The 24,500-nt window shown below is 38.8% G+C and overlaps 1 protein-coding gene across 1 annotated transcript in view; it reads right to left on the bottom strand.

The window, feature by feature from the left end:
* ERC2 (ELKS/RAB6-interacting/CAST family member 2) overlaps nt 1–24,500 on the bottom strand; it is a gene marked incomplete at both ends in the record, with an annotated part of 688,274 nt that overhangs the window by 218,072 nt on the left and 445,702 nt on the right. Inside the window, one exon of the mRNA XM_084248450.1 lies at nt 21,804–21,964. Within this exon, the coding sequence (XP_084104576.1) occupies nt 21,804–21,964 (161 nt within the window). The remainder of the gene's footprint in view (nt 1–21,803; nt 21,965–24,500) is intronic.

The following is a 24,500-nucleotide window of genomic DNA, read 5'->3' as shown; positions in this document are numbered from 1 at the left end:
AGATTTGTGTGGGTCTATTTAAGGAAGGATTAGATGGCAACTTAAGATGCAGAAGATCTGCTGGTCCAAATCATTGACTTCCCCTTCTAGCAGCCCTACCACATGATGCAGAATCACACAACACAATTACTAAATTGTGGTTTTATCATTGTCTGTGATATTTTGGTTTTCCTTGGTTTCCAAAATATTATGTTTAAAATCTCCATACTTGCCCTTGGTTTTAACCCAAAAAGAAAAGACGTTACTAGTGAGTATGCACCTTTCTAAGAAGTACTGACAAGAGAGTACATCTTGAAGTTAGCACATTAATGGGAGTCCTTTAAACCTCCACTTGCCATTTTCCCATTACAGCATCCTTAATTTAGTACCCCAGCATTCTACTTAAATTACCTTCTTAGTTGGGATTAGGGGAGCAAAAGGAGACCACAGGGCCCTGACCCTGACAGTTCAAATTGTCAGTGCCAGGAGACTGACACACTTTCTCCCCAGTAATCCTGCACTGTGTGACGTGGTCTCAGTTTTGGAGAAATCCGAATGTTTATACACTTAGCCAATCCCCAAGTGACTCAGATAAACTCAGTACTGAATAAGTGAGCCATTTATGTATCTTGAATATCTCTGTTTGTTCGATGCCAGGGCCTCAATATTTTGATAAAGTGATGACAGGAAGAACACAGAGAGCAAAAAAGTAAAAGCAAAGAAAACACTGTAAGTACATGGAAAAGCTATGGGCCACTAGCATTTATTTTGTATATTAAATATAAGTCCATAATGTAATTTTCAAAAATGTAGATTTTAAGGTTAGATTGGTTTTCCTTCCTTTTTTAAGGAAACTAAAGCATGTTTGGGCTCTGAACACTCAAGGACCAATTTTAAAAGTCACTTTGAGTTGTCTTCCTCATGAATCTGCCAAAAAAAGTATACTGAAAAGGACCAGTGTGAAAAACCATTTTGGTCTGTAGTGTACTGTCCCATAGAAATATGACACGAGTCAAATTTTCTATTAGTCATAATAAAAATTTAAAAAGCTATAAGTGAAGTTAATAATATTTTTATTTAACCCAAATATAATATATTGTTTGAATAGATATATCAAAAATATTGTTTGAATAGATAATCAATATAAATATTACTTCACATTGATATTTAGTATCTTTACATTGATATTTTATTATCTTTTTATACTAAAATGTATAATGTGTATTTTATACTGAAATGTGTGTTTTAGTATACTTTTTATACTAAATATGTGAAATTAGGTGTATTTTAATTTCACAGTACACCTCAATTTGCACTAGCTACATTTTAAATGCTCAACAGCTAAATATGAGGTTCATGACTACTGTACTGGACAGCAGTGACCTGTAGGAACTAACTTGGGTTACACACACACACAGACACACACAGACACACACAGTCAAAGGCACAAAGACTGTCATTATAGCAGGTTAATGTGCATTGTTTTTTTTTTTTTAACCTGCTTTCATAATTTTTTCTTTTTCAAGATGTATTTATTTATGCATACAAGAACTGGGGTACAGGCCAGAAGTGAAGTGGGGCGGGGGGCGATGAGAGGATTCACCAGAGACAGAGCAGGGAATAGAACAGGCAGACTGACTGAAATACACTGCTGAGGGGAGCAGCGGGTGAGACAAGAGAGGTCTGCTGCGCCATGTGGGTCACCTCCCTGGCTGGCAGGGGATCGAACTCATGCTGCAATGGCTGTGGATAACGCCATAGTGCTGGGACTTAACCATTGCACCACCAGGGAGGCCCCTATGCATCATTTTTTAACCCCTCCTATTCATCCCACATGCTAGAGAAGAGGGAATAGGATATAAATCAGCATCAGGCATTGCAAATAACTATGAACATGGCCTTACTTGCATATGTTTGCAGATTATGCAACATGGGGCAGAGTCCCATTTCTAGTAGTTTTCTTCAGATACAATTCATTTTTTATACAATTCACCCACTGACAGTATACAATTAAATTGAATTTTATATTCATTTGTGAAACCATCACCACAATCAAATTTTAGAAAAATTTCATGCCCCTAACAGAACTCCATACCTTAACCAGGTACTCTCTACTCTCTCCCCTAATCTTAAGTAACCATTAATCTGCCTTGGATACTTGTCTACTTATAAAAAAAATTGGTCATACAGTTTTTGGTCTGTATGTGACTAGCTTCTTTCATTTCACATGTGTTCAAGGTTCTTCCTTCTTGTAGCACCTCTCAGTGCTTCATTTATTTTCATTGTTGAATAACTTTCCAATGATCTATTACATTCTAAGTATCCATATATCATCAATCCATCTACATATTTTTTGTTTCCACCTTTGGGCTACAGCTGTGAACATTCATGTACAAGGGTTTTTTTTTTTTTTTTGTAGATATGTTTTTATCTATTTTAGGATGTACCTCAGCCTGAAATTGCTGTTTTATATGGGAACTCCATGTTCAACACTTTGAGAAACTACCAAGCTGTTTTTCAAAGTGGATGAAACACTTTCCTATCCCATCAGCAATGTTTGAGAGTTCCAGTTTCTCCACATCCTCAACAACACTTGTTATTGCCTTTTCTTAGTATAACCATTATAGTGTATTTGAAGTGGTATCTCATTAGAGTTTTGGTATATTTCCTTAGGAATATAAAGACATCAAGTGCTTATTGGTAATTTCATATCTTCTTTGAAGAAATGTCTATTCAAATTCTTTGCCCTTTTTTAATTGGGTTACTTGAATTTTTATTATTGAGTTATAGGAGTGTTTTTTAAATAAAAAAGTGATATATCTATCACTTATCAGATGTGACTGCAAATATTTTCTCTTTTTGTGGATTATATTTTTCTTGATGGTGTCCCTTGAAGTACAGAAGCTTTTAAATTTTGATGAAGTCCAACTTAAGTGTTTTTTTCCTCTGGTTTCTTATGCTTTTGGTGTCATATCTAAGAAGGTTTGTTTAACCCACAGTCACAAAGATTTAAAACTATGTTTTACTGTATAAACGCTATAGTATTAACTCTTATATTTAGTTCTATATTCCATTTTGAGTTAACTTATGTGCACAGTATGAGAAAGTCCTTTACATTGCTTAGAGTTTTCAGAACTTAGTAATCCATACATTTTTTTAAATACCATGTCCACACTACCAATAGTCTTTTTTTCATACAATACTCAAGTATGCCTTTTTTTTTTTTTTGAGCCTTTTAGAGAGACACGTGGCATTCATATTGTCCTGAGAGTTAATACAGGAGAATCTGATAGCTAATAAGATTTCTCAATATCAAAACAGTGCTGATGTTGGTAAAAGTTGTCAAAATTTGATTTTATATTGCCTTGTAGTATATCTTTACATTGTCTTAAATGATTTCTATATTCTGAATTTTGAAAATTCAATAGATGTTTTATGGTTTCTTGATTTTAGGGTGTTATTTATTCTTCCTTTCTCCTTTCTTTTCTTGCTCCTTTCCAATCTCCCTCTATTCCTTTCTTGGTCCTTTCCTTCCTTCTTTCTTTTTTTTTTACTTTCTTCCTTCTTTCCTCCCTCCCTGTTCTTGCCTTTGCTTCTTTCCTAAATTCTTTCCACCTAACTAGCTTTCCACCTTATTTGTATCTTCATTTCCTTTCTTAATTCTCCTAGTAAAAAATATAAATACACTGAGGCATCTTTTACAGGTCTTGGTCATCATATCAGCCTTTACTCCCCATCACCTACTGCCAATGCAGTGGCTAGAATAGGGACTAGCTTGTGCTCTGTGGTCAATAGGTGTTAGAGTTGAATTTGATTAGTTAAATCCTATCCATTAGTTCCAAAACAACAGATTATACATGCACTATTCCATTCATTTTCAATTTGAGGGGGGAAATTTCTTTACAATAGTTGAAAAGTAAGAAGCATTAGTCCATGTAAATGCATTTATCGAGAGAAAAAAATAGTAAAGTGTACTTATTCATGACTGTGTGAAATATGTCAAATTACAAAAGGATTTGAAAATATGTTAAAAGGTCAAGTTTTTTCTTAGGCAAATGCTTTCTTGTTTCTATTCATCAATAGTTGCCACAGTATGTACATTTAATTTTTATTATTTAAAAAGTGTCTTTCTTTTTTATTACCCACCCTCCCTCGAAAAAATAAGTGTCTTTCAAAATAAATGTTATTTGTTCTTGATTTTTCAGACATAGAAATGATGTAGCATCACTTGAAAATGTTACACAAGAGAAAGCACTTTTAAAATTACAAGCCTTAAGCAAATATGACATGTTACTTTTATATTGAATATCACCCCATCTATTTTCTGGTTAAAATATCTAGTTCTCACAGAATTTCTGACCATCTAGCACAATTTTCTAAATTCTCTTCCCCCTGCCATGATACTATACCTCTTCTTCTCCTCTTACTGACAATGTGTACTTTGGTACATATTAAAACATGCATTTACTGGTTCCTGATTCTTAAATGAAATGACCTCTGGCATTCATCCGGAAGCCTATTGAGGGAGGGGGCAGTACAGAAACACACAGGCACCATAAAACCCTGCATCTTCAAGAAGCAAGTTTTACTCCTGCAAGGGGGTGAGCTGTTTAGAAAATAACCTGTGCCTAAGAATCAGAAATCTCTGGTGGATCTCTATAATTGGTCTGATCAGTTCTATTCTGGGTGGGTGCCAATGAGCAGGGGAATGATACTAAGTGAGTTTCAAGAAACAAGGGTGTAATTCAGAAAGTTTTAAAAAGGTGGGGGGAAGCAATTGCTGGTAACAGAAGCTCTCCTCCCCTCACAGCTGATTTTGGGCAGCCCTTGTTCTATGGAATTTGACATGGGAGGCCAAGACTCTGCTGGTGCTGCACTGGCTGTTGCTCAATAAAAACACCATCCCATTCCATCATTTTTATCATTATTATTTCCTCAGTTAATAAAACTTAAAGAAAGTATGTTTTCAGAGATATTAAGGGACAGAGGCCCATTTTGACTGAAGTCAGCTTTGGCAGGAGTCAACTCTTCTTTTCCTAAGGCTTTATATTCTTTTGGTAAGGCTGTTTGACTATTTCAAAAATTAAAATAATAAAAAATTAGATTATGCAATGGAAAACGGTTCAAATGTGCTGCCACAGATTTTCATGTATACACTTAAAAAGCTAAACTCCAAGCTGGAATTGTAAGTATTTTCCAACCTCAATATCACTCTGAAAAATCCTAGACAAGTTCTGGGAATCTCTTTTACTATCGATCTTTTTTTTTGTTAAGTCCTTTCTTAGAGAAAATATATAAATTATTACTAATACCATTATGAAGAAAAGGTAGTACTAAAAATTTCTTTTTAAAAAATTTCATATGCAATTATAGTTGACCAATGTGAAAATAAACAATGTTACTATACATTGTACAGACAACATCTCTGTAATGGCACCTTGGTTTAGTAGGCAACTTTCAATGGTCACCTGTGAAGAAGAATGTGAGAATGGGGGGAAACAAGGACTCTAGCTTTTCTTGGAGGGAAACTATTTGTTTTGAGGTAAAAAAAAAGATAGGCATGAAGGATCTTGTGGTAGAAGCTTAGCTACTTTTGCACCCTTATAAGGATGACATTTATAAATCCTTCCCCCCAAATAAATGACCACTTTCAGCAGAATCTTCCAGAGCTATTTTCACTTTTTAGCAGTACCCAATTTGTACAATCATTGAATTCTTGTTATTGGCCATTTAAATATTGTATTTGATTATGAGATCCATATGTAACACTTCTACTGACCTCTATACCTGGCCCCTGGTTCTCACCACTCAGGTCTCATATGAGTGGTCGCTCCCTCCTGGAAGTTATCCTCAACACCTATGCTTCCTTCCTATTTGGATCAGATGCCCCCATACTCCAGGACCTTTCTTATCAGAACACTTACTCCATCTTCCTCATTCCTAGGTTGTGTGAACTCTACTAGGCAGGGAACATATCACCAAAGCCACACTCAGTGCCCTGTGCATAGACAGTGCCCAGTGACGAGTTGTGGAATGAAAATATATAGAATATAGAAAGGATGAATTAGAATAGCGAGGGTCCTCTAAATCTGTTACAAGAAAAAGAAAAGGAAAAACCAGATACTTTCAAATGGAGATGAGAAGATTTTGCAGTGTGGAAGGTGCTAAGGAGAAGACAACACAGGAGAACATTCTTACTTACTCAAAGGTAATAAAGAAAGATTAAATGCTTAAGAGGTCTCAAAAAAAAAAAACAAAATAAAAAGAACACAAGGCAGAAACAATTATTGTAGTACAACAAAAGGCATTCTAAAAGGGAGTTCTCTAAACAAAGAATGAATTCCCTTACAACATTGATGAGTAGGTTCACTAAGACTTACTGAGTGGCAGAGCTGGACTATGTATTTTATTTGTACTAACTCACTTAAACATCAGAGTAACCCAATAGGGAAGATAATGTCATTTACACATTTGGTCAAGATCACAGTGCAAGCATAGCAAGTGGTAGGGCTGAGATTCGAACCAAGTCATCTGACCTCTTAAAGTTCATGTGCTAGATCCCTTCACTAATGCATTCCTCATTACCCTCGGCACCAGTGGGAATCTAAAGGACCCTTTTTTCCAAGAGATGTTGTCAAGGACCTAAGCAGCACCACCAGATGAGTAGACAAGTTAGATGATATGAAACACTAGTTCCAGGATGACATCTATGTCACCACTCAGCCTTGGTTGGCTCAAGGCCAAGTGTCAAGAAAAATGTGACGAAAATAGTCTGTTTCGGTGTGGAACCCCAGTTTACACATTTCCCCACCCTTTTGGGACACCTTCTGTCCACACTTTCTATTGCAGCCAGGGCTGGAACACAGCCCAAGTTCCTTGTCCATTTGTTATGCCTTCTTAAGTCATTAATTTCTAGAGAAACCAGATCTGAATGCCAAGTCCAAGACAAAAACTCTGGCTCAACCCAATCATTTCCTGTTTCCTATTTGAGGAAAGAAAGGGCACAGAGGATTTGGATATAGAAGCCATCCCACTGCTTCTTCAAATCATCAAGGCCGAATAAGCAATGGACATGCAAATAATCAAGACATCAAAGCTAGAATAAGTGGGGAATATGTTTAAGTCATGAGTAGATCAACATGTAATACATAGGAGAAGGTCCCTACTTATTGCCCATTAAATGACAGTTGAATTCATGAATGAAGAAATGCTCCAGAGCAACCCTACAGAATTTTTTTTTTCTAATGAAATGAAAGCTTTGGGGTCAAACAGATTCAAGAGTTTAATCTTATTGTAAGAAGTTAAGCTTACTTTCATTTTCTGTGGAGAAGTTATCATTAGTAAAGACCCAAGAACCCTTAGGTATAGAAGTAGTAGTCAATAACCAGTTCATGTTCACATTTTTAAAGTTGCTTGTTTTATCTCATTTCTTTGAAATCCCATGGTGTTACCAGTCAGGAAAGAAGTTGAAAAATACAAGATCAATAAAAGGACTCACCTCCCAGTTATGTGTAGAATGCTAATAATCACCAAGAGATAACAAAAACTATACTTCAGGTATAATTACATCGATGTGGAGAACATTGAGATAAGCTTAAGTCAGGGAGAACAGAACTGAAAGAAAATCAATTTAGGAATATTTCAAGTGGTATAAATCCTTCTGATTTCCCTGTATAAAACCACTAAATGTTCCATTTTGCTGTTTTATAGCAGCATTGAAAAAGAATTAAAATCTAAGCCTCTCATATTTAGGTTCCAAGGGGGCTAAACTTTATGGGGAAAGGTCTTCATTAGAATTCCCCACCTTACAGTGTTTGTAATTTGGTGTCAAAAATGTTTATCTGAAAAAAGAATGTTTATATTGAAATATTTATGAATGAAATGATATAATGTCTGGGATTTGCTTCAACGTTACTCGGGAATGAGTGTGGGATTAAAGGAAACAGAATTGGCAATGAGTTGAATAATTGCCAAAGTTAGGTGAAGGGTATTGGGGGTTCATTTTACTTTTTATATGACTGATTTTTTTTAAATAATTTCAGTAATTTATCCAAGTCCTTTTGAGTCACCTACTAGGAAAGAGATGATTCTCATAGGAATAACACTTCTTGTTCTATGAAGGCACCGTCTGCTTTTGGAGGAAGAAACCAACCACTCATTAAAACTAGACTTATAGTCATTATTTCATTTGGAAGCTTGTGTGTTTCTCTCTAGATAGCTGCATGAGTTCCACACTTAAATACAGGTTTCTCAAGGTACTATTTAAAAAAATATGCATGACTTAGTAGGGAATTTTTAGCTGATCAAAATGTATCTTCTTCTCTAAGATTCAACAAATTCAGTTTTCTAAATGAGAAGCTGATCCAACTTTGGTAAATTCTTCCTTGAAGGACTTTTAAACAAATGAAAGTCTGCACAGGAAAACTTTAGAAAAAATGATTTAAAAAGTTACTCCCGAAACATAAAATGCAGGCAATGCCCAATTATAAGAGTAGATTATAGAAAGTTCATGTTGAAATCAACTGCACAGAACTAAGAATCAATGTCCCCAAAGAAAAGAAAATGGCTCTCAGTGATGGCCAAGAGTTTAGGCTGCCCTAGTAAGGACTATAGCTTGATGATAACGTTGAATAGTAGAAAAGGCTCCTTTCTAAGCTTTCTAATCTATCTGGTCTGGGGCCACTTGCCTCCAGATAGGAAAAAGCATATGTGATGGAAATGGGTCAGTTTAAAGCTGTGTCCCTCCTACATGGTTTTCTAGTAAGGAGATGAGCTGATAATCTAAAGTAGGAACATATATTATACACAGACTAAGACTGAGCAGCTCTTCTCAGAAGATTTGGCTTTCTAGGAGACTTATGGCAAGATCTGGAGAAAGTTTTCATTGTTACAGAGAAGGGAGATTACTACTCTCGTGTAATAGGTAAAGGCAAGTGATGCCACAAAATACAGGACAGCCTCCTCATCGAAGACTTATCCTGACCAATGCCCATAGCATTGCTGTTGAAAAAACTCAGAACAATAGTTGCTACAATCCTCTCATATCCTCCAGGCATCCTCTTCAAAGTACTTGGAAGAGCAGCAGAACACAGAGCTGGCAGGTAGAAGGGAAAGTGTGGGCATCCATTTCCACCACTCGAACAGCTAATTTAACCACAGTTCTCTTCCTTCAGATCTCCTGAAGTCTTCCTCTCCTCATTTTAGAAGACAGCAGCCACTTCCTAACTATATGTCTGCATCCAAATCTACCCTATGCACAAAAGTTACAGGCAGCATGGTGTGGTATAAACATGTAGCTGATATATGACAGTCCTGAGAGATTCTGTTTCCACCTTTGCTATGTGACCTTGTTCTAATTACTTACCCTCTCTGTGCCTCTATTTTCCTAGAAGGTTGTTATATAAATTACATAAGTTGATATTTTTAATAACTAGCCCATAAATGTGCTAGAATTATATTATTTTCATATCATAATCCAATCATATCACTCCCTGCAAATGGACTCATGTTAACCTTGGAGAATTACCAATAACATGACCATAGCTCCCAAGATGCTAGGTAACTTGATCTCTGTTATCCCTCCAGCTACAACCAAACATGCTTTTCCTCCCTTGATCTCTATGTTCCAATCACACAGGTCTCCTGTGAGGTAAAAGAAGGTATATTGGTCCATTCTGCCATAGGGCCTTTGCACAGGCAGTCTTCTCCTCTTGGAATGTGTTTTCCTGCCTGACCTCACTTACCTGCCCTGCATCTTCACCTAATGAGATCCCATTTGTCCAGCACCTCATAGCTTATAGTCACAACCTCAGGGAGCCCTTCTATTACCTTCAGATCCTCTTATAGGTTCACAGACCTGTCCTTTTTTGTTTACTTACTCCAGCTGGAATTCTGCCTTCAGATTTCCAATCCTTTGTTTGGATGACAGAGTGTTCATTCATTCTTTGATTCTCCTGAATTATTTGCTTTATAAAACAGTAAGTCAATGACTGAACAGATGATGTAGTCACATGGAGGGCTCAGCGTGGAGCTCTGAGTGCTGCACAGAGTTCTTCCTGCCCAAAACTGCAATGCCTTAAGCTCACACAAACCCCCAGATGCTCTGAGCTTGCTGACAGATGCTGCCCAGAGCTTGGAAGTGGCTCACATGTGCTTTGTTGAAGGGCCCCTGGAATGTTCTCTCTCCTTCCATCTCAAGAACCTCTTCCTTGTTAGTCAAACAACTTCTCCATGAAAGCCTGAAGAAAAGGGGGGGCACTGTTTTTCCTGGCATGTGCTGCGAGCAGGCAGCTGCTTTCACTGGTCTGAAGATTGAGGCTGACCTTGGGAACACCAAACTCATGTCCCTCTGGGGTCAGGGCAGTGGCAGTCCTTCATGTCAAAGAGTCATTGGAAAGCCAATGGTTTTTCAAAAAACCACAGAATGGCAGTTTTGTTTTAGTGTTTTGACTTTAGCATCAAGAGATCTGCTTCTTTGTCCAAAATTAATTAATACAGGAAATGTAAACATTTTATAACACTTTCTTCAATCATCCTCACAAGCCTCACACATCTGACCATAGCACCACAGCCTTGCTCACTGTACTGATCTGATTCTGGCAGGAAACAGAATTCACCATAGATGGTCCAGTGGGGAGATTTCAATGTGTGGCTACAGAAAGACAGATGGGCAGGATGAATGAAACAAACATGGATATATGAAACAATTGGTAAAACTACTATTGCACTTTAGGCTGACAGGGCAAAAAGAAAAATGAATTAATCCCTATGACACTGGGGATCAGGGATGGATCACTACTGAGAGGGAGCTGGCGTCCTGGAGACAAGTAGCTCCTTTCAGAGAAGTGGCCCCAAAGCTGCAAGGGAACTAGACATTCTCTAGCCTTTTTCTCCTCCCCCCCACCCCCATCTCCTCCAGTGTGTCCTATTAGCCCTGGACCCAACCAGGAGGTACAGAGTAAGGAATCCCCAGCCACCCAGGGCAAGGCTCCTCTCCCCAGGAACAGCCAAGGATAGTAAAGCACAGAGCATAACCACTGGGCTACCCAGTCTCCTGCTGCCTTAGACTAGAGCCTTAAATGACACAAGTCTTAGAAATGCACCAAAAGGAAAGTTTTCCAAGAAAACTTCCAGAGATAGAGCCAGAGTTCTGAGCTCAGGGAAGTGAACACACAAACACCAATTTCATAACAGAACAGAAAGACACCAATTTAACTTTGCCCATAACTGCTGGCATGGCCACGGTGCTCTCTGCAAATCTCTTCAACTAAGCAAAGCATCAGGTGTGAGTAATAACAGATTCTCAAAGTGGGCCATAGCCTCCTGCGGGTTCAAATTAAGGATACTGGCTTAACCTAACGATTAAGTCAAACACTGCATTTCACTTTTTACATTCCGTTGGTTCCCAAATTCCGTGACTGGAAAACAATAGACTTTGGCTGTTCTTGACTGGCAGCTTGGCTTCAGCTATAGTTCTCAATCACTTTGCTCCTGGGGAACTAAATAGTCTCCCTTCAACACCTCATTCTTCAGGCAAGACTTCCACAGCCAGCCCTTGCTTTGCCCCCAAACATTCATGTTTAGGGGCACCCCTCCCACACACAAATACATAGTACTTCCCAGGTGCTGGGTTTACATCCTGTCCAATAGTAAAAATGACAATCTGGCAAGAGAGCCATTCTATCCAACTTCCTGAGCCTGAAGACAAGTGAAAGAATTGTTTTTCCTGATACACAGTTGAACAGAGGTAGAAAAGCAAGGGGCAAGAAAAAAGAGGACAGAAGAAGAAAACTACAAGAAAGAAGAAAGAAGAAGAAAGAGCTGTGATGCAAGAGCAAAGGGGGAGTGGATAAGACAGGGGGAAGGAGAACAAGGCAGCTAGCAGGGGGCAGAATTCACCAGTATTCATTCCTTCAGCAACTTATATGAAATGCTTCCCAGGGCCCAGGAACATTCAAAGCCTCCCGAGATCCAAGCTATGTCTCACCCTAAAACTCTGTCTTCACACACTTGGAGTTTTGGGTGATGTCCATTTTCATGAGGTTGCTGATCTTGAAGTTCATCCTCTGTAGTCGACGGGTTGAGGCCCCCCAGATAGCATCTGGGCTATATTTTACCTACACAGAGCAGGTACTAGAGGAAGGCAGACAAACCTTACAAGTTAAGATTTGCCCCAAGTCCTGTCCTTCCTAATCTTGGCAGGCAGCTGGCAACTGGGTAAGTCTGTTTCCCATTAATGCCGTAGGATCAGGCTTACAGACTTCCATCTCCATGGTGTCCTCAGTTTTCTTTGCTCAATTTTGCTCTACACAACCATTGCAAGAAGTAGTTCCTTAGGAAAATACCTAGTTACCCAGAGGGATGAGGGGAAAGAAGAAAAAGTAGAAGGGACAAAGAGGGAGTTAAAGGGACATCAACTTTAGGGCTAGCTAGAGGACCATGCAATTTTGTACCCTTAACCGATTAATATCTGGGCAAACTGCAGATCAGAGTGAGCCACAGATTAAAGGATGGAGCACATGATCTGATAAACAGTGGATGGATCAGGTCTCTGTATCTTACCCAGAATTTATAACTCATAGGGACACAGTTTCCTATGTCAGTTCCACTGGGGTACTACATAGTGAGTATGTAGTCCCCCCAAAGAAAACCAGAGTCAAAATCATCTACACAAAATAGGAGGTCTGTAGGCCACCACTGCCTGTAAGCCAAGATCATGATCCTAAATGCGGAAACCTCATCCTATGTGAGCAAGCTTTCAAAAGAAGTTAAGTTAAATTAAGATGAGTCCCAACAAAATGTTTATCTCTTTCCCAGCTTAATAAACACCAGTCTAGAGAAGAGGACACTAGTGTGGGCTTCTTAATGCTAGCACTATTGGTATTTAGGGCTGTATAATTCTTTATTGTTGGGACAATTGACCTGTGCACCACAGGATTTTTAGCAGCATCCCAGCCTCTGTCCACCAGCAGAGATGCATTACCCTCCAGTTGTGACAACCCAATATGTTACCAGGTTTTGCCAAATGCCTCTTTAATGGGGCAAATTGTCCCCAGTCTGAGAACTACTGCTTGAGATAATTGTAGACTATTACCATGGTGATCAGAATCAGGGCCCTGTTTGTTGACAGTTGCGGCGCTCAGGGTCAGGCTGGCCTGAACTCACTCAGTTCTAACTGGCAGATTCATGCTGTGAACTCGAGTCCCGAGAGCCCTCCTCACTGTAACAGAGAATTCTTGTTTCAGGACTTGATGTATGACCTTGGCCGTACTGTCTGCCCCTTGCTTTCTCTTTGTGTGATGTAGCTGCCCAGTCCCTTGCCTCCTGGGGTTCAACCTGGCAGCACCCCCCAGAGCATAAGATCAAGTACTTAACAAAATTCCTCCAACAGGATGTTGCTCTTGGATTGGAAGAAAGGACCACAAATGCCCCCTTTGACTCACCATGCGTTGAGGTTGGGAGACCCATGCCTTCTTCTCTTTCTCTCATTTAACAGTTGGCCTTCCCTATCCCCCGCGGAGCTTCTGTGAGCATGGAGATGACATGAAGTATGGCGCTTGGAATCATTTAAGCTTTACTATTCACAAGCATTTCGATTATTTAACTGCTGATTATGATTATTTAAGCTGAAAGATTATACTGCTCTAGCTCAGAAAATGTTTGTATTTCTATTAAAAACCACCAGACCAAGGGGCCTCTTGACTGACATTTTTCACTATTAAAACTATATATACAGTGCATGTTTTTGGCCAAAAGACAGAGTGTCCCTTATTTTATGTTAAGATAAGGAGTCTGACTTCAAAAGCTTTCTCCAACTCACTCTCTTCCTGCACCCTTCTCCCGCCATCACCCCAGCCTTTTGTCCTGCTCCCCGAGGCAAGTTGGAAGTGGCACCTGTACTCCCACTGCCATCTACTATTAAATCAAGATGGATCCCCATTCCCACACTTAAAATTATTACAGTAAAATCCTGAGTTCTTCACTAAAGGCAGTGTACTCAATGGTCAAGTTCATAAACTACAGTGCCAAATAGTTTTGCATTTGAGTTCCTGGGTTCTGAGCCTCAATTTCTGCATCTACACATGGAATCACTACTCCCCACCCCACAGGAGGTGTCAGCAAAATGTGAGTGAAGCACTTAGCCCCTGCCTGCTATTAATGAGAACTTAATAAATTCTCATTGATAATGTTAATCCTAACGTGTACGTGCATTGAATGTTATAGATGCCTAGAGAAGTTTAATTCTCTAAAGGTATTTTAACCAGAAATAGTACCTTCTGAAAGGCAGGAAGAGTGAAAGGGTCTTGATTCTACCTGACATGAAATTTAACCACTGATCTTTCTCTATGTAACTTGTGAAACACATCTCTGCTTGGTTCATATAATTCATGTCCAAAGAGTTTTATGAAAAATACATGCAATGCAGGAAATTCTATTGAGGACTTATTAGAGAGAGGTGTCCTGAAAGAAGCAGTCATTTTTGGCTTTTGGAAATGTTTATATATCCAAGTAGAGTTCTTCAAATGAAGGAACGAAGATGATTCTAGTAGCTCCAGGTCACTTATTTAATAGAATGATAGATAGAATTTTACATCAGAAGGAATTATGGGGATCACTTGATGCCCCCTAGCTGGGGTGGGTGGGAATTCCCTCCATATTTCCAGAACAGGTGATGATTTTCCTCCACAGGATTTGTTGACATCTCAGGAGCTACCTTGAAAGGCCGCAGCATTTCTACTGCTACAAAGTTCTACAAAGTACTGAAGGAAGATTTGTACCCCAACTCTAGCACAATCTCCTGAGGATGCATAAATCAAGTATACTTCTTTTCTCATGTTTAAAGGTGGCAACATTTAAACAGTTGAAGGAAAAATCTGCCTATTGATCTTCTCTGCACCTAACGTCCCTCACCCATCAGCAATGCCAAGCACGATAAGATTTTTAGGTATCCTTCACGTGTTATTCACCACAGGACTCCCCCATGGTGCCCAGAAATCAACTCAGATACATCATGGACACACATGCATACCAGTAAATCTCTGTTCAGAGAACTAGCTTTACAGGTATCATTGCAAAGTTGTTCTTAAATCCTCAATGAGATAAATATCAGTTGATATATTTTTTTCATGTTTTATTTTGGAAAAAACTATTAATTGTCCCCATATCCATTTCCCCCTCTTTAGTACTATATTCCTGTGATGTTAGCTGGGCATTGAGTCATCCAGAAAAAATCTCCATTCCCCTGCTTGCCTTGCAGTTAAGTGTTACCAAGTGACTTAAACACTAGTCAAAGGCCCCCTACTATACTTTAGTTCTTGCACCTACTTAGAATGTAAGTTCCATGAATGGAGGGACTTTGGCCTCTCTGTTCACTTTGAACAGTGCTTAAGATTACAACAAGGTGTACTTACGTGGAATGGATGCTCAACAAATATTTATTGCATGAACTGTTAAATGACTCAGATATCCACGGGTGTTGTATATGAGTTAATGAGCTGGGAGGGCTCCTTTCCTTTGTGCTGGCCAAAATGTGGAGAGAATGGTTGAAACTGAGGCAAAAATCTGGCATCATGAAGGGGAAGCCATAAGCTGTGAGCAGCAAAGCAACAAGACAGATGGAGTGTGTGACCCTGGTGAGGACAGAGCTACATGTATGAGGTTCTGTAATGTGGGATTTCTGTCCTTGCATATGAAGATGACTACATCATTCCGCTATCCTAAAGCTATTGTTTAGTATTTAAGTTTTACAAACACATGATAAGATCTGCATACAGCCTGTCCCACTAACGATTCTAATCCACCAACTTTAGGGTTAAAAGAGGGAAACAGAAATCATGCATGGCAAGGAAAGGGATGTCTTTATGTGACCTCTGAAACTCAAATGAAAACCGATATTTAATGAGCAGTAATTCATGACACTTAGACCACCTCTCTCTGCCACCAGTCCTCAGAGGTAACTTAGGTAACTTAGAAAATTGCAGCTGGCCTCATCACTGTGCTAGGTGACTGAATGACTGTTTAAAACTGAGCAGATGGTAAAAAGTAATAGAGCATGATATTCTAAGACACATCAACATACTATGGACATGCAGAAGGTTCTCTAAGCAAATCATTGGTTAGAGAAAGTATTGCATTGTAGTGAAAGAAAATTGTTCTTTGAATTTGAAGATAGATCACTATGTGCTAACTGCAATAGGTTTCACTCATTTATACTAATATTTAACATAACATTATACATATGTGGCCTTTTTATAGCTTAAGAATCTCTTTCTCATAAGTGCCTAATCTCATTCAGTTCACATAACATCCCTGGAAGATGGTGCAGCCCTCTTGCAACTGAGTTTATCAATTTTAAGTAATGATTGCCTTCAAAACTCCTCTCCCAGGCTCCATTTATCCTGTCCAAATTGCCAGGCACTTAGGATTCCTCCCCAAAGAAATGTGATTTGTCTTTTCTCATGTTGGCATGAAGTAAAGAATAAATTGATTTTATCATTTTCTGCACCCTCTCTCTCCTTTGATGGGTACTTACCTAATGAGAGGCTCTCTCAAAGAGAATCCTAGATCAAAGAGGCCAAAGGGATAATGCTTTGGAATAAGCTGCTGCCTTACCTCACTGTAAACTTCCTAAAATAACTCAGTATATACAAAGGCTTGGGGGCTATCTGGAGAAGATGTCTAAAATGCAACAATGCCCAATAAATTAAGCTGGAACTCACAACATCATGAGAGGACTATAAAATGTAGAGGTCCCCTTAAAATCTTTACATAAGCACAAGAAACCACCACAAAAAGTCAAAAATGTACACTTCAAATTATGTAACTATTAGCCAGTTCTCAAAACCCTTATTCATTCAGTATTTAATACTAAATGGAAAATACCAGTTAGCCTGCCTGTCTGCCTATTAAATTACTATGCTAGTTTAAATTGTCCAAGCAAATGCACACAGATAGATTTTAAGTACTGTATCTCAGGGCCTTCAATTCCTTTTAGCCACAGATATCAAATTCACCTGCCACAAATTAAATAATTGAGCTTTGGTTACTGGAATGTAAGCTTATTAACCGGTATTAATAAAACCAAACATATAGAATGATGTTCTTAATATTATTTTAATAAAATCTCTTTTAAATAGGAGCAAATGTTACAAAGATGAACCATTATAAAATGTTTTAGCAGGAGGTTTAAGATTTTTTTTAAGTAAAAGAACAATCTTATACACAAGGGGAAGTGAATATTATGTTCCTTTGCAAAAAATACATCATTGGGAACTGTTAGTTCTTCTAGTACGGGCATGAGGACTGATAGTAAGAAAACCAAGCAACAAAGATCAAACTCAAAAAAGGAGAGTGTTGGGCAAGGATCGTACATGAATTACACTTCAAGACTCCTTTGGCCTTGACTCCTAAGAGGGTTCTCAGGCCATTATAAAAAGGTACATCATATTTTCCATGTCCTGTTTTACCCCAACCAACCACAACCATCCTCACCTATGGAAACAGCTTTGTAAGTAGGATTCACACAAGAAACTACTTCAGTCATCTATCCATTTATGTGCCTACTTATTTATTTCCTTCTTCACTCTTTTAATTCAAATGTAAGCTTTATAAAGTCAGGAATTTTTCTGTCTGTTCCCCTAAAAAAGTACCTGCCACATTGTCAGTGCTCAGTTAGTACTTATGAATTTTTTTAAGCAATTCATTCTTTGCCCAGTCTTCCCAGAAGGCTGACCACATGACACATTCTAGATGTGTAATATTAAAAGGAAATCCCAGCACAAGTGGAATAAAACCAATTCATGAGAAATCTTTAAATTCAATGAATTAGCAACCTCCTCATATTAAAATCAGTCTACATTTAAAACAAGGATATTCCACCCCCTCCTCTTGCCCAAGTAGAAAGCCAGGGGAAAATGTAGGCCAGTGTAGATCACAATGATCAACACAAAACAAAATTCTGGTTAAAAATGAAACAGCTGGACTGTTAGGTGTGACTCTTTAGAGGTACCAGGAAGGATCCTTGAGATAATAGAACAGTGCCATACCTTGATGGTGATGGTGGTTACACAAATCTGTTACACAAATACATGTGATATAATTATGCAAGATGTTACTACTGAGGGAGTCAAGAGTACAAGACACCTCTCTATATAGATTTCTCACAACTGCATATCCCCTACAATAATTGGAAAAATAAGTTAACAAAATAAAGCAGCAGGATGTTTGCAAAACTTTATATCAACAGAACACTGGTCAGATAATGTTTACCCAGATAAATGTCCAGTAAAGGAATGAATCTATATGATGGTACAGTCAGCAATAAAAATACTACAATTTTTGTTTCTGATATAGAAGGGTGTTCGCCATTCTGTAAGCTGAAGAAGCAGGACTTACAAGATATCTACAATCTAATTTTGTTAAAAAAATAAAGAGCATTTGTAAAGATACAAATCAAAATATCATCTGTGTCTATCAGTATGGTAGGTCTATGGATGGTTCTGCTTTAAATTTTGTTTCTCTACACTTCTTCATTTTTTTTTTCTAAAATAAACACTAATACCTGAACAAATATGTAAAAGTCTGTAGGGCTTAGGGGAAATCTGTGTTCCTCTGGAATAAAAACAAGACAAACGGGAAGATTACAGAGAAAGCCATTTCAGCTCCATCTAAGGATGGATGATCTCCCTGCAAGAGCTGTGGAACAAGAGCCATCATCTCCTGAGCCCATGACTTCCTACGGGATGGTGTGCAACAGAGGCTGGTAAATTCCTTATTAATAATTACGTGGTGAGAGTCTGGCTTCAGGCAAGGAGGTTGGACCCAGCTGCTTTGCAATTCTCAAACTCTGAGCCATTTGATTTAGCAACGAATTTAACAGACATCACCTCTCATTTCAAAAGGCCCTTTTTATGTTTCAAAGCACTTTCACATATGCTGGCATATATTCATTTCATTTCAGTACTTTTTTTTTAATCCCTGTGTCTATAACAATCATGTACAGTAAGAAGGGCAGGTATTACCACCTCCATGCCACTGAAGAAAAAACTGAGACAGCCAGACTCATCTCCTTTTATGTTGTAGGTGAGTTGAGAGGTCACATCTCCTTTCTCTTGACTCACAGCCCCATGCATCTTTCCTCTAACGCCACAGAGCTTTTCCCTTCTCACCAGGGTTTGGAAACTAAGCAACTTGACCTAAAGTTGCTTCATGATGCCTGCCAGTTGAAAGGATTTGATTTAGTTTTCTTTCAACTTTAAGTTGAAAGGAAGCTAACAATGCTTGGCACTTACTGAAAAGGACATCCCCACATGACTATGCCTACAAACTTATGTTGACTGGGTTAATGTCAAGTAGCAATGTCAGCTGGGCTTAAAAAAATCACCATCAACCAAACTTGAACAGTCCAAGAGGCTGATAAACTTAGCTGGGATGCTCAGTCAATATAATTATCCTGTACCTGTGTTCTCCGGAAGGAGGCCTTAAGTGCAGCTTCTGGGCCAGTTAAATAGTGAATAGGGTCTATATTGGGTTTAATGAAGCAGGGTTTTGTTACTCTTACCAAAGGAATTAACAGAGGAATTTTGTATTTATTTTGCAGTGGCAGCAGATTAAGCACTTTAGCAATAACGTGGCAATTCACCAAAAGAAGTCTTAGTTAGGTGCTATCTGAAATCATGAAATTAAGTGGGAAAACATACACATAGAAAAGGTTTATATGTTTTAGAAAAATAATCCAAACTTTAGATAAATGATACTTTTCACAAAGTATACTAAACAAATGACATATTTTCCTTGGCTGATCATGTCATTTTCAGATATGTATCATTTTCTGTGTGCCAAGCCCTCCTCTGAGTGTCTCTCCTCACAACCACCCCACAAAAGTCATCACAGGAGGAAACTGGAGGGCGAGCACCATTAAGGTCACTTCCCTTAAGTCACCCAGCCACCAAGTGGAAGCAGCACGATTCCAACTCAGGTCTGACAACTCCAAAACCAACAGGCTTCACATTACTTGTTCTCTCAAAATGTTGAAAGTATATGCTCTTTTTATAAACAGGAAGTAATGAAAGTTTCCTTATAATGGCATAATAAATCATTCCTGGAGGTGTAGAGTTAAGTTGGGAACAGCTGGAGAACAATGAGAGAAACTAGGCTGAACTTGGCACACTGCATGCAAGGAGGCAGACGTGGAATAGGTGAATGGAAAAGAATCAAGACTGACAGAGTCTATGTCTGGTATTGTGACTAAGTCATTGACCAAGGCAAAAGTGTCATGGGACCCTGAAATACTTTTCTTTTTAGCTACATAAAATCCAGTCTCCATTATTCATCTAGTCACTCATTCAACAATTATTGAGCGCCTACCATATCCAGGCCTTGTTCTAAGTAGGGTGGTTACTGCAGGGACTCAGACAGGGAGACGTTTCAGACAAGGTGAAGTTCACACCAACTTCATGAGAAAATGAGGTAGTAGAAAGGGAGCCTGAGGTAGGAGATTTGGGTTTTAATTCTGGCCAGATGGCTGTAAGCAAATTACTTGAAGTCTCTATGAGTCTCAGTTCCCTCCCTCTAAACTGAGGATAATAATATCTGTTTTTAATATATCATCTTTTATTAGGAAAAATGAGAATTTATATGTTAAAAAAACTACTTATCCTTTGGTCTTGAAGAAACTGAAGTAGTTGACATGGAATAAAAGTTTTGTCCTCATTATTAAATCCTTCCAAATATTTCATTCCATATTTTCCATGATCTAAGCTTTCTGAGCTTAATGTTAACCATGTGTAAGGCTTATGGGGTCAGGATAAGGTCATTCTTCCATACCTAGCCACCAATTTCAAAGTCTATGTTACAAGCTTAAGATGCCATAATTATGTATGCCTCCCCTTATTGTGGAAGGAAGTTGGATTTAAATTATATCTTAGTGACTATTTCATTTTAAACTTATAAAGAGATGCTGCTTCTTGCCTACTTCTTCAGAAATAGATCCATACCAATTGATTATTTCTAAAACCTTTGAGTAATTTTCTTTCCTATGTTCTTCCATGATGATATTATTTCATTGTGAAAATGAAATAAGATCTAGGTGGAGATGGGTGTGTCACAGGCCCACAGGAACCATTTCCCACCCAGCATGCAGCTGCACTATGTTGATTAAATCAAAGGAGGAGATTGGTTCCAGTCCCCTTCATTACCTACCATGGCCCAGATGGGGGTGTGAGGGATTTCAAGTCTGCTTTTATCAGTCCAACAAATCAGAGTCCTGCTTTCTAAACAAAGAAGTACCAACCTTGAGTCTATGAAAGTCAACACAAGCCAGGCATTGTACACAAGTGAAAAGAATATAATTAGCAAAGTTATAGTCACAATTAGGAAATACCTCCTCAGAAAACTTTCCACTTAACTCTGAGCAGTGCTCGAATTACCTTTGAATTTAATAAGGCCTTGGTTTCTTGGCCAGCTCAGACCTTTGCCACATGTCCAAGAACACCATTCATACATATCATCCACAAAACACAGATGAACATAATCTAGGGCTGGAGACATCTTTCTATCCATCCATCTACCTACCTATCTATCTATCTAGCCATCTAGCTACCTACCTACCTACCTACCTACCTACCTAACAGATGTGAAAATGTGCAAATTGAAACATACAGCTCTTATTTTTAAAATAAAAAGTGTAGCCCAGGAAATGACGAGTCAAGTGTTAAGCTAAATTATTCTTTCTTCAAACTCTTTTTTATCTTCTCTAGCCTTCCCTCTTTCCCATCCCTAAAGAGAGGTTAAAATGAGATACTGGGAAAGCAAATATGGGTACTCACTTCATCTCCAGGATCTCCTCAAGCTGTTTTCTCCTTTCCATGCGGAGGTTGGCCAAGTGAGCTTCCTTTTCAGCTAGGGACTGCTGGGTGGATGCGAGGCGTGCTTTGGTGGCATCCAGCTCCTGTCTGGTCTTCTCCAATGCATTCATGAGTTCCTCTATCTAAAAGACACATGGAACAAGGTAAGTCATTTCTTCTTGTTCAATCACAGGGCACTCTTTACTAGCCTGGGTTCGGACAACACACTAAAAGTAATCATAGCTGGCCTTGAACTGGGCACTTCATCTTGCAATTCATTCTTTCTTTGTCACCGGTTAGAAATAAATGTTTCAAGCACAAGAAATGTTCAAATTTCTCCAAAGTTCTCATTCAAATGGTTTGTCAAATAACTGCTAAAGAAACTATTTAATATATTTATTAGAAATGGATTCTTTGAGAGTGAGTTGACCCAATTACAAACTGTGTTTGGCAAAAATCTCAGATATTGCCTCACTGTCAGCAGAAGGCTACTCAAAGTGCATTTTGGCTGGCACAATACACTTTTGTGTGTAGGCTTCAGAGCACTCTGACAGGAAGCTAATCTATGTGTTTCAGATCCATTAATGTTTTAAACTATCAAAGTCTTATTTGGCAAAAGTGATTTGATGTCCAAAGGCCTCAGGAGACCCCTCCACCTCACCTCCCTGCCTTGAATTCAGGAAGCAAGATTTGGCCAAAAGTAAACAGAGTTCCAGCCACAAAAGGTTCAAGTTTGGTTTGCCCCTGAAGTTTGAGAGGGTTCTAAACTTGAAATAAATGACATGTAACTTTTATAGGGTGCTAATACACCATAGAAATAAGTCAGACTATCAAATATCCAGGGTTTTCAGGCAGGTTCCAAAAAAATTGGACTGGGCTGGGGGGTGAGTCGCCATGGATTTATCCTCCCCAAACCTTTGGGGGATTATAAAAGCCAACACACAACAAAGAGGACTGGTGTTTATGGTTCTGTTCTAGAGACTTCCATGGAGCAAGCTGGTGAAATGCCATCCCTCACACAGATGTAGCTGCATGTACTCTGCTGACTTAAAACCATGGTTCCAGGAAGTTTCTAGATTCCAGAGTCGATGTTTGGGTTTCTAAGCCACCCCTTTCAGCTGAACTTGGCAGAATAGGATCATCCATCACCAAAGTCAACAGAACAACCTTCAAAATGTGTCAATGACATGTTAAGTTCCAATTCATAAAGACTTTCTACACAATTTCTACATTTTAACATGGAATTTACTCAGAATAAGCATTATAGATCACAGCCAAGGTAAATTACAGGATTTCAAGATTGAGAAAACCTTCATTTTGCCCTGATAAAAAAGGAATTTGATGATCATGTAATGTAAATCAATGCTAAAACTAAAATCAATTTTAAAAGGAACAACCTATGAAAGTCATAGACTAACACCTGTTTAATTGTAAAACTATTGGCATTATTCATCACCTTTGGAAACACAATCTAAAAAGCAATCACAAACTTTTAATTTCTCACATAAGCACAGAGAATATCATAATGATGACTTGAAGCCTCTACAAAACAGTACTTGGTAAGAATGAAACAAAGATTTTACTTCTACCTCTCCCCTCTTATTTTTTTAAAGATTTGTTTAATTTTAAACAAGAGCTGGGGTACAGACCAGAGGTGTGGGAGGGTGAAATTCACCAAAGACAAAGTGGGGAGCAGAACAGGCAGATGACCGAAATACACTGCTGAGGGGAGCAGCAGGCATGACAGGAGAGGTCTGCCACGCCATGTGGGAATCTCCCTGGTTGACCAGGAATCGAACCCACGCTGCAGAGGCTGCGGACAGCTTCACAGTGTTGCGCGCAACCTGCTGTGCCATCAGGGAGGCCTGTCCCCCCTCTTATATTTTTAAGGGTAAAAAAAATCAGAATTTTGGGGATTCCAAGGTCCTAGTCAGATACTGTGGTCCTAGCCCTCCATGCAGGGTATCCTGTGTCCTCACAATCCGTTTCCTTTCATAATTATTCTTTGTTTCAAATGTACTATTTGTTTCAAATGTACTATCCCAGAGAGGAGTATTCAGGATTCTCACCTGCTGAAGCTCTTGCTAGTTGAAGCTGACCTGTCTGCAATCGATACACAGAGCTACTTACATCGGTCTCCAGGTTCTAAGTTCATCTGCCACCTGACTTCTCAGCAAGCAGCAACTAGTTTTATATTAACCCTACTTTAACAATTACACTACAAAGTAATGACTTGCAGATTGCTCCAGTATTTTCAGCAATAACCACATGGAGAAACCTGTAATCCAGACTTTTTACTTATGGAGATGGCCGTTGGCTTGCAACATCAAAAATTCCTAATATGAAGTGAGACTGCTATTATCATCACCTTGGAAACAGTCTCAAAATACCTTCCCAGGCCAAAGCCTCTCACTCCTCCTAATTCATGTATCCTGACCAGGATGCTCCTGACTTTGAGGCCACCTGGGGAACTGGCCTGAGCTACAAGATTCTAATCTTAGCAAAACCATGCTGTCTATAACTCTGTGAAAATAATCACTTGATTCTCATAATCTTAGTTTCCTAGATGATGCCCATGATACTTTCTACAGTAACATTCTAGAGTCTTTCAAACAGTTTCCTTTGCTGCCAAAGCAAAGGAAGCAATAAAACCAAGAAATGCTTCCCCTGGTCTGTTGA

This window comes from Talpa europaea (genome assembly GCF_964194135.1).
Source record: "Talpa europaea genome assembly, chromosome: 11".
Lineage (NCBI taxonomy): Eukaryota > Metazoa > Chordata > Mammalia > Eulipotyphla > Talpidae > Talpa > Talpa europaea.
This window is presented reverse-complemented; position numbering and strand designations above follow the sequence as displayed.